General features: G+C 39.9%; 1 protein-coding gene across 1 annotated transcript; it reads right to left on the bottom strand.

Moving 5' to 3' along the window:
• Positions 1-6,745: 6,745 nt before the first annotated feature.
• Positions 6,746-10,401, bottom strand: mrpl24 (mitochondrial ribosomal protein L24). The gene is made up of 6 exons (XM_040120951.1): positions 10,268-10,401; positions 9,811-9,997; positions 8,959-9,054; positions 8,399-8,502; positions 7,882-8,012; positions 6,746-7,228 (listed from the first exon to the last, which is right to left on the bottom strand). Exons 1-6 carry the CDS (start codon positions 10,321-10,323, stop codon positions 7,092-7,094), a joined length of 711 nt encoding a protein of 236 aa, XP_039976885.1. The 5' UTR covers positions 10,324-10,401; the 3' UTR covers positions 6,746-7,091.
• Positions 10,402-11,427: the final 1,026 nt, after the last annotated feature.

Here is an 11,427-nt window from a genome sequence, read left to right as displayed (position 1 = left end):
ATGCTGCTGCAGACATGATAATGCAGCACAGTCACCCATAGTGGAGACGGAGGACGAGGGAGAACAGTGACTCACCGTCTTATGTTGCCGCTACATCAGCTAAGTGGACTGTTGGTCTTTTTGAAATCACACTGAGCAAGTTTGCATGCATCACCACTGGAGTAATGAGCAGTCTGCAACAACTTTACTTTACATGCGTGACAGACTGCAACAGCTGCTCCATCATTTCCAACCTCAACGAGCTCAAAAGGTTTATATAAATGCTGTTGAAGAAAAATAAAGCATGTATTTGTCTCCTGTTCATGGCCAGATTGACCTGCATGGGGGCCCTGGGCAAAAAGGAGCTTTGACCACCCCTCCACCCCTCCCCCCACCCGTTTTTTCCTCCAGGCATTATGCGACCTGTCATCTTCAAGTAAAGAAACTGAACAAAAATCTATTCAGTAAAATGCGCCATGTAAAAGTAGATTTGACACAGGGTCCCTCAACAAAAATCGACAAAAGGGGTGAGATGTGTTGAATTGTAAAAACCGGGATAACAGTGCAGACTGTTGGATACTCTCTCTTCAAAAAGCAGTCATGGCGTTGCGCTCATTTCTACACACAAAAAGAGATAAAGGTTGTGTAAAGAATAAACAAGACAAAGAACCTACAGCCATGCTTGCAGCTCTATGAGGCTGTGCTCAGGCAAAGTGGGGCTTTGAGCCAGAGGCTCCATCCTCTGGGAACCATGAATTTCTGTCCAAAATATTGTGCCAGTTAAACCTAGTAGATGTCTAGATATTTTCACAGGATAAATGAAAACTTTGACCCGCTGGTGGTGCCAGAGGAAAGGTGGCCATTGCTATCTGTGTCACATTTCGTGGCAATCCACACTGTAGTTGTCAAGACGTTTCACCCAAAAGCCAAAGAACTCAACCTCAATGCAGTGCTAAAGTTAAAGTCACAGGATCACCAAAGTCAGTAGGATTCAACCTCTGGGGACCACAAATGTCTGTACAAAATTTCATGGCAAGCCATCCGACAGTTGTGGAGATATTTCAGTCTGTGCTCGACCAACTGACCGGCAGAGCGGCAATTGAGAGGGAGGTTAGATTTTCGGTTTTGGAAAGTTAAAAGATTTGTTCGAAAGGTGTGTGGGGAGGCTGTTCAAGGATTTCAAAAACATTTTATTCGAAACATACTGGTAATATCAATATCAGTTGATATTGTAATTTCATGGTGCGTGTTCTCAAACAAAGATTTAGTTATTCAAATTACCGCAAACTGACAAACACATGGTGAATCTGGAGATTTGGGTGGGTTTTGGTGCCCTGGGCAAGCTGCCTGCTTCGCCCAGTCAAATATCAATCCTTGACCCTGTCATCAAGTCAAGTTAATTTGATTTATACAGCCCAGTATCAAAACTCACAGATTTACCTCAAAGGGTTTAACAATCTCAATAGCATATGACACCATCTATTTTTAGACCCTCGATTTGGAAAAGGAAAAACTCCTCCTCAAAACGAGAAGGAAAAAGGAAGAAACCAAGAAAAACAACAGAGGAGGGATCCCTCTTCTAGCACAGTCGTGCAGAAACAGTGCAGAGCTGACTAGAATCTCATATCAGTCAGTAATGTGTAAAATTCACAGCCGAGGATAAACCTGTGGTCATTATCAGTTTCATACAGTATGATTCCAAGTATGCCCTTCTGCTCCCTGTTTATACCGTATGTTACCGAGACACACAGAAGATGAAGAGGGTCAAGTGAAGTGCGTACCCACGCTCTCTACAGACAGAGTGAATGGTGCTTTGTCGTGGTCGTCCTGTGGCTCGGCAGCAGCAGGTGGTGCTACTCACCTGAGGAATCTGACACCCAGATACCAGCAGGACTGTCTGGGAAGGAAATGTCAAAGCTCGGAAAGCAGACGAAGATCAGAGGTGTGCTTCAGTCCAACTTAACTATGCGTGTCTGTCACAATGACCCAGATAGATTCAAGTTCGGTCAGCAGTTACGCTCAATGTAAGGCGTCATCCTCCCTACTACTGCTGCTGCTGCTGCCATTTGTCTACGGCAGCAGGGTCGTAGAGTATAATGATTAGGAAGCAGGGACTTCCTCCTTCCAAAGGAGTCCCTTCCATCCAGCTCAGTCAGGACACTCACAGTGTCTTAAAAGCTACCGACTCCAGAATGCTCTGAAATTCAATGAGACGTCACCCTGTAATTACCTTCTGTTTCCCCTGTTTAGCCAAAGCTACATAGTCTCACTTTAGTCCAATATGACAGAGAAGCCATTAAAGTGCACAGGAAAAAAAATTCAAATTTGAACATCCACAGTGCCAAGACAACTGGACAAACTCCATTTCCTGATGAAGATCATGTGACCAAAGCACCAGAAATGATCAGAAAAAAAAGTGTGAAGTGTTGTATTTGCAGTGTGTGTCCGTGAATCTGTCTGTGTGTGTGTGTGTGTGTGTGTGTGTGTGTGTGTGTGTGTGTGTGTGTGTGTGTGTGTGTGTGTGTGTGTGTGACATACAGTCGTGGAAAGTAACTAAGTACATTTAAACAAGAACTATACCTCATCACAGTTTTGAAGTGCTTTACTCAAATATTTAAATTTTTCTGATTTTCTTATTTATTTATACTTCACTAATATATAATACAATGTAGTTAAAATGACCTCCACCTAGACCAGCTACAAGATAAAAATGCTCCTATGCACCAATATAGTATATAATAATATAACACTGACAGGGGCAATTCTATGTAATTGTTGAACAGATACTTTTACTTAGGGAAAAGATATAATTACCTCTTCCACCACTGATTTCATAGAGGCTTCCTCTCCAAAATGGTTCATAATAATAATGTTAGTAAAAGAGGGGGCTTTCTTTGAGAATGAAATGCTGTGAGAGGTGGAGGTTGGGTTTGCCCAGTATCACTATCCAATCCCAGTGGTGTAAAAAAGGTTTGATGCCAGCTGACACTTTAGTGACTACCTGAAAGGTAATTTCACTCTTGATATTTATACCCACGTCTCTGAGCTGGAATGAGATGCTGAACTACAGGATCATTTAAAGTACAGCATGTTGACACGTTTTTGTTGACCACAGAAATGATTGCCAATAAATTCTATAAATAAAGCTAAATTAAAGAATATACATAAAAGTTTGAAAGTTTTAGGTTAGTTTTAGACAAGCATATGATATACATAGAGTATTTTAGCCTTTTCCAGTGAACTTTTTCCAGGTCTGCAAATTAAGTGACTTGATCAGACTAAACATAAAACTCATAAACCATGTCCGGATGAAGGAATTAAAGGCCAAGAGGAAAAGCAATAGCAGTGTTTTACCTTCTTTTTAAGCTCCTAACTGTAGCATATTGTGAGTCATATACAAAAATCCGTTGAGAGCCAACTGCATTAGCCCAAACACAGTTAAACATGCATGTAAAGCAATGCCTCAGACCTGCATACAAGCAAATGTTACATTTTCCAGCAGGCATCGAAAAACCAGCCTATAATTAGACACTATCATTATATTGTAGCTGAGCCTAGATCATCAAGTGAGTCAAGAGCAACACTGAAATTTAGTTCAAAAGTGTCTTCAGATGTTCTTGACATGTTTGAGTGATCACAGATCCTTCCGATTCCGCAAGGAGAGCATAATACCACTAATCAGGTAAGGGGTGAATTTCTAAAATCATGTCTTTATGCAATCAGTTAATAGTAGTTTAGAGAGAGTGTACCAGGTGACTACAAGTAATCTGTAATCTGACTTTTAATATTAACAAACATTAACACTTTTGCGGGTGAATTCGCCAACGCCACCAGGAGGGATTCATTAGTTTACGTGGCTGAAAAGTCCATGTGACTCAGCTAAAACACAGAGCACAGCCTGCAGTTTATTTTTATGTATTCTTAATTCTGCTTGAGTCATGTTCAGTGGTTCCATTTAACTGGGTTACCAGAATTGCTGCTGTCAACGTACCACAAAGTAGAAATTAGAAGAAAGGCATTCTTAAAACGCATTCTACCCTGCATAAATCTGTGCTTTTGTGTGTGTAAATGTGAAAAAAAAGAGGAAAAATTAAGCAACACAAAGGTTCCACTTCACCAACTTTACACCTCACCTTGATGCAGTCTCAGACTAAAATCCATACAGCACTCATGCAAAGACAGGAAAGACGACCAGCCTTTGAATCATTTTTCCTCCCATAAAAGCAAAACCTCAAAACCCTGTTTCCGCTGACTGGCTGCTTTTATTCCCTCTTGGATGCAAAGTGGCAGAGACAAACTGTTTCAGGAGGGACGGGTGTGGGAAAGCTGCGCCACTCGTGGGCCAAACCAATGGCCTGCCATGCTTTCTGCATGATGCTACTGCACAGACCAGAAATTAGGGTATGGAGAGCCACTGTGAAATTTTGACGCAATTATATAATCGGTGACACATCGTTTTTTGTGTTGGTGCCTGGAAGCGAGGCTAGTTGCTTCTGCAGCTGGAGATCTGGCAAGAAGTTAACTTGGTCTTTCTGTAAATCAATACTCGTGGTTAACCAGCGGGGAAAAAGAGACTTCATACATGTCATAGGCCGCCTCCCTCATATATCGCTGATAAATGTACAGCTGAGGATGAGCTTAAGAACTGGATATTTATAGCTACAGTGGGATATTTTAAGTGAAGCGAGTGTTGCTGTATGGGGTGCTAGCTCTTGTAAAAGTGAAATATACTGTTTAATCAGGAGCCAGAACTTTAGAAATACGGAGGTCCAAATGAGTCAACAAAATCCTCCAGTGCTACCCCATCTGCCTAAGACATTTTTGAGTATAGTCACTGAAAAAGCCTGGGAAATTTTACAGTTTACTTTTAATTTATTCAGTTATTTTTTTTTTTTTTAATTTTCTATTGATTTTTATCTCCACACTTGTTGGTCTAAATGCTTTTTCACTCTCCCAGGATATAATTCTGATTGAAATTCACAAAATATTGAATCCCTTTTTTCTAATTTTTTATATTTTATATTGTTTTATTTTGTTTATTTATTTTCCTAAAACTTTCCAAGTCTGTTCTAAAAAAAAAAATTCCCACCATGTTCAATTAGGAATATAATAATGTAAGAATTTAACTGCTCCTCAGGATGCTGACCTCCCCAAACTCCCGGATAATATAAAGAGGGCATGATGTTCAACCCTGAATTTAAATCATGAGTGTGACCGTGACTAATATTACATTACTCTTTGTTATCATTTCTTGTAGTGGCACTACATGTTACCGTGATGAACTACAAGCTAATAAAACATATTTCAACCCTGGTGTCCTCCCGGTGAGAACACCTTTGCAGGATCATGGTGGCTTGCGTAAAGGTGTTTTGAGATCCAAGAAACCCTGAATATGTATTTCACAATTTTATGTTTTTGGGGAACAAGCGAGAAAAGACTTAAGAGGTTGCCAGTTTGAAATGTGTCGACCAGCTGGAGAGACTGGAGTATGTGAACAATTAATGCTCTATCCTTCTTCTACAGCTGCTGTAAACATGTTAACATTTCAATTTACCGTTTTAATGGATGACATTTGGGATGGGTAGTAGTAAGGACGACAGCACAGTTGCAACCCTTTTTTCTATGTCCTCTCACCTTTTTTCTTTTCATCATATTAATTGATTGTGATCAAACTCAGATCAGTTTTTATGTCACTACAGACATAGTTGCATCTGTCCAAATGCATCTTTTTAATAAATTGATATTTACTTTGAGTTAGCTTGTCTCAGCTTAATTTCCCCCTCAATATTTGCTTGTACATGGGCCCATGTGTATGTAGGAGAAAGGCATGGGCTTTAAATTAAAATGTTCAGAAAATTACTTTCACTTTGGGTACTACTGGCTGGATTTTGGGAAGAATAACTGGCTCTATAGGTCAATTATTTGAAAGCTACATGCTAAGGTAAGCAAAGTGTACTACTAAGTGTAACTCTAGTGAAAAAGCTGAGAACATTTTAACTGCGACCGATGGGCTTGATGGAAAAAGGTGGTAAAATGAAGTTGAGATTTTATGAAAAACTATGCTTAATACTTACCAAAAAAACTGTACATCTTACTAAATTGTCCTTTTTCTGTGGCCTTTGACAGTATGAATCTTTTTCTTACATGATGCCCTGGTCATTTTTCAAAGTGGGGGATAAATTCACAGGGGAGGCCATATTTGAAACCTGATGCAAAAAACAGTCACTAATCACAGGAACAACATGCAGTGCCAGTGTATGAAAAGTCAAATGAGGTGAGTGTGAGCTTTGTTGAAACTATCCAGTCTGTATAGTCTCCTCCCCTGCCATTTCCTTCCCCACGCAGTTTCCCAGACGTGTTGGAAAGTCAGACTCGTTTGTCTAAAAGCTTGGAGAGCAGCATGTCTGGGCTTCTGTAAAATAATATGACTATTTTCGGCCTCATGAGTGATCCAAACAGGCTGCAACCATTACCACTATTAACCCTGCCAATACCAAGAACATTTCCAGTCTTCCAGACTGCATGTATGAAGTATTCTACAGCACTAAATGTCAAGTAATTTACTCCCTCGGGCACAGAAATTACTGAATTGTGTAATTCACTGCTGTTCTCCTGATGTTGGCTTTTATAAAAAGCTTATTTTACTGTGCCTTCTTAGCCTCAAATACTACTGTAAACTTTGCACTCTGATATCATACCTTGTGATTTAGTGGTATTGTTTTTAGAATATAAGAAGTACCTCAATTATAGAGCAAAATACATTCCATTGAAATGACGGGTTTAATGTTACATTTATTGATTATAACATGAAGAGACAAATGGATACCTCTGTAAATAGAGAATGATTCAGGAAACATATAAGTTGCACATCTGTTATCAGCTTTGTTTGCACATCTGTTTCACCTCAAAGCATTTTTACAAACGGTATCATTTCCATAATAGTTTGTATGTTGCACCAGTTGCACCGTCCAAAAGGCTTACTCATGCAATCATGACATGGTGTCTTTTTGATATGTCCGTCAGCATGACTCCCACGAAAACAAGGTATCTTCAGAGTTGCTGTGAAATCTGGGTAACACGATGGCGGGCGTTAGTGTCTCTGATTTCTCTGGTCAGTACCAGTAGGACCTTCGATGGTGCCTGTTCTCCTGAATACCCAGTTTCTCCATGACCTCTTCCTCCAGGGTTTTCAGAGATGGTACATAGGTCTTTTCTAGAGTGTCTTCAGGACTGGTGTCTTTGGGACCATCTATGAAGGTGGAGAGAAAAATAGGCCACATCCAAAAATTTAACAGATCATGAAAAGTAAATACAATGTGTTCATAAGGAAAAGTTTTGGTCAAAATTACAACATTCATTGTAACAAACAGCTGTTCTGGGTCATTTTTTAGCATTAGGTAATTCTAATCACACTCATGAAACTGAAAGGTAAAGACTTATTTGGACAGAACACAAAAAGCTATTCTGCAGTGTCAAAAAAAAGGAACTTGATCTAACAAGAACGATAACACAAAAATGTGTTCAGATGTACAAGTTGGAGGGTTGCTCCGCACTGGTAAATGTCTGTGCTCCTCATCTGTCCTCTAGGTCAGACAACATTTTTTCCACAGTAAAACAAAAACTCAACTGCATCACTGTGAAACCTATTTTTGGAATTCAAGTCTGCACAGGGCGGAAAGAAAAAAAAAAAAAAATTAAAATACCAGCTGGTTTTATGTTAACTACACATGGAATAAACTGCATCAATTTTGGGCCCTGAGAAGAATACCCCTCCCAACTAAAACACACACGCACACACACACACACACACACACACACACACACACAGACACACACAGACACACACACAGACACGCACTAACACACACATACATGCGCACACACACACAGACACCCCCCTACCTTTCCACTGCTCTGGCACAATACCATCTCGTCGCTCCACAACAGGCTTAGGAATAATTCGACCTGTCCTGACAGACACACGGACTCTCTCACCCTCCTCTGTGAATTTCCACTCTACTTCAGTGGGCTTCCTAGAAGATCAATATCAATATGTCAAAATTGGTCTGATGAGACACGAAAGATCAGGTGCATTTATCTATATAACACCGAATTGTGTTTTAACATTCAGAAGTATTTTGAAGATTGTCATGAAAAATTCCTAATAATTCAGCAGATTTTGTCACAAAACGTTCTCCCCAAACAGACTCATAAAAGTAGAGTTTACCTCGTAGTTTCTTCGTGTTGGTCACGGTTTTTCATAATGCTTTTTTACCATATCAACACCAGGAATTGTCGTTTTAACTTCAGGGCAAACTACAGTACTAAGGGCGGCAGATAACAATGAAAGACCATCTAGAAAAAAAAAACAATTAGTCCTTTGATTGCCCTAACTGCATTGTCGCAGGTCTTGCCGTACCTGTCGGAGGGGTCAATGAGGGTGACATTGTGCAGCAGGATGGGAGCCTCACTGGCAATGTAGGTCCCCCGATAATCCTGAGTTCGTCCGACATACCTGTGATGCTAACACAGAAAACAAGAGTTCACAGTTCTCCAACTTGGTGGTGGCGAAATGGCTTTTTAATGGTGCACTTTGTCAGCGGTTGCACCCTGACAACCTTGATCCCAGACATCTGGCTCCATCTGGTGGAGGTAAAAAATAAATACACTGGGCCATGAAAAATGATGATGAGAGATATGATTCGGTGAGATGAGAAGATTGGCAGATTTGTTTTAAACGTATGTTGGCATATCAGAACTTTGTGTAGACATATACCGTAAGCTTTTCATCTTCTCAACCTCAACAACTTGTACACGCTGATTTACTAAATAATGTACCAATAGCACTAGAAAGTGCTTCTAATCTGTTGAATTGATCAAAAAAAAAAAAAAGAATTAGTGGTTATAGGAGATATATAAGTAAATATCCTATGAGCAAAGTCTTTTGAGTTTTCTCTGAGAGAGACATTACTTCCTTACTGTGTTTAGTCCCTCCAGGATAACCCAGTTTCTGTGTCTGAAGACTTGGATAACTTTTCCCTGCTTCCCTTTGTCCTTCCCTGACAGAATCTCGACCTGAAAAACAAAAGCAGATATTTAACTCGATGTTGTATGAAGATTTTTTCATCCACCACTTGCTTTAAAATCAATCCAGGTTGGGCCAAAAGCTGTGGCTACAACAAAATGATTGTAGTTCTAACACTACTAGCATCAGCTTTATTAATGATGTGGAAAAATTGTCAATTCTTATGTGAAAATTGTAATTCGTCATTTAAAAATATTCTATTGAAGCGGGCTCAGTATTTAAAACTTTACTAATGTAAAAATACGAGTAAACAACTGCGAGCTGGGACATGTAGTTATTGTACTCCTTCTTCTAAAAACTAGTTCCCTTCAGACTTACATAAGCTGTATTGTATTGTTGAGGCTGATCCAAGTGGTAAGGGTCTCACAAAATCTTAAACAGCACTGAAAGCCTCCTGAAAATTTACACTAAGGTGATATGCTTGTGTTATTCCGACCCTTGCATTTTAACTGCCGCCCTGTCCTGTCACGGCTGTTCACACTCGAGTCAGACTTCACAAGAAGAATTAACAAAAGTCAGCACTCAAGACTCAAGATGTGTCAACCAGCTGTTGACAGGTGTGCTATATAAAAAAAAGACACAACCCTGAAAGGAAAATGATCCAAATGATCTATCATTTTAATGGTCAGCATTCAGAAATCTGAACGACTTGTAATTTGCTTTTTAAGACTTTACTTGGCTCTTTCCCTCAGGGACATAAAACATGACTCAAGTTACTCGTTTCAGAAAAGGCTGTCCTTTCTCACCATGTCCCCTCTGAGCACAGACCAGTCCTCTGGTGCTATCGGCTCCACAAACACCTTTCTCCTCTTCTTCCCCGGAGGATTCAGCCTTTTAGCAGACGCCGTCCACGGTCTGTTGGTGCCGTACCGGTAGTCTTTGGGCACAACAACCCTGACTGCCATCGACAGGAGACTGGTTAGCCTCATTGTGCTGCAGGGATAAAATGAATCAGGGCTTGCGCGTTAACGCTATTACGAAAAGGTCTCCACCGACAACACTCTAACCAGGCTAGGCTAACGTTAGCCCGCGGAGTAGCTATCATTAACGTTGTGTTACAGAGCCGCTAAACATACACCACTATTTCCCGAAACACGTAAAAAAATTCAAACGGGACTGGTACCCGTCTTTTTCAATAAACCCCCATAGCAAAAGCGTGAGTGTAAAAGAAAACGAAGTTAGCGACACGCAAAAGGATGTTACCCTCTGTTGATGTCAATGTCACATGCAGCAGTTAGCAGTGCCGACACCGCCAGCATTGGCGGGCAGCACCGCCTACTGGACGGGAGGCCGCGACCTGGCGGCACGCAGACGCGGTTGCCCAACTGTGCAGGGATCGGGGATTGATATGTGGGCAGGTCGCGGGCCACTGACAGCAAGATGGCTCCCACTGCACGTTAGCCCTGCGCCTCGGCGTGTTCCGACCACAAACTACTTAAAGGACGTCTACATATCACTAAGTCAAAATGCAATAATAAGCATATTTGAAATGACCGGCAGAGAGGAAAGATAACTTCTAAAGAGAAATTCTTTTGGAAGTAGATTATTTTACTGCTGCATTGGCACAGCTGTCAAAGTGCACAACGCTAGATCACATGCTCAGTTCTCAGAATGCAGCCACCTCATATTAGAAAGTCAAATTTCAGTGTTTAAGAGTGAGTGTACAGATTACTGAATCAATCCAACAAGTGTTTCACCTTTTTTGTTTTTTTCAGTATTCAAACTACTCATTATTTCTAATTACTTCATCAACACTGCTATACATCTGAAATATATGGCAGAGGTGGAAAGAAGAAAAGGAATGCAGTTTCTTTCCATTTCGATTACTGTCAAAAAAAAGTTGCTGTATACTGTATGTCGCAGTACAGATTTTTATGTGACATTTTCAAAACATTAAGCACAATTTAAAGGTGGTGGTTTAAGATGTCATATTATGAATGTAAATACCCAAAGATGAACTTCATTGCTAATATTAAAGCTTTAAAAGGAAAATGTTATATTTTTTTAAAAAAGAAGAGAAAAACCCATGTTTACAGTTTTGCAAATTTCCTTCACCTTACTTCATAAAAACTAATATTTACACAATTAAATGCTATAATTGCATTTTTCAAAAACACTTGACATCTTATCTGCCATCTTTTTCTTTTACCGTTCTTGTCCTTTTTATTTTCTTATATTTTCATTCATAAGCTTTCATTGTACCATCTGTTTAACACTTTAGTTCTAATTAATTAAAAGGAAATATGTAACATTTGGAACAAAAAAGATATGGAGGACAGTTATTTTGACGCTCATTTGAAGCTTTTTTCTGGTATCCCATCTGCATCTATGATGTTTTGGCCAAGTCTTGAATTATACTGCAG

Source organism: Xiphias gladius, chromosome 24 (assembly GCF_016859285.1).
Source record: "Xiphias gladius isolate SHS-SW01 ecotype Sanya breed wild chromosome 24, ASM1685928v1, whole genome shotgun sequence".
In the NCBI taxonomy this organism is placed as follows: domain Eukaryota; kingdom Metazoa; phylum Chordata; class Actinopteri; order Istiophoriformes; family Xiphiidae; genus Xiphias; species Xiphias gladius.
Note: the sequence above shows the minus strand (reverse complement) of the source record. Positions and strands in the feature narration are given on the sequence as shown.

Coding starts and splice junctions, on each gene's coding strand:
- mrpl24 (XM_040120951.1), bottom strand. CDS start 10,323: ATGCTGGCGGTGTCGGCACTGCTAACTGCTGCATGTGACATTGACATC. Junction 9,998..10,267: donor GACATTGACATCAACAGAGG/GTAACATCCTTT, acceptor TTATCCCTGCAG/CACAATGAGGCTAACCAGTC. Junction 7,229..7,881: donor TGTGCCAGAGCAGTGGAAAG/GTAGGGGGGTGT, acceptor CCACCTTCATAG/ATGGTCCCAAAGACACCAGT.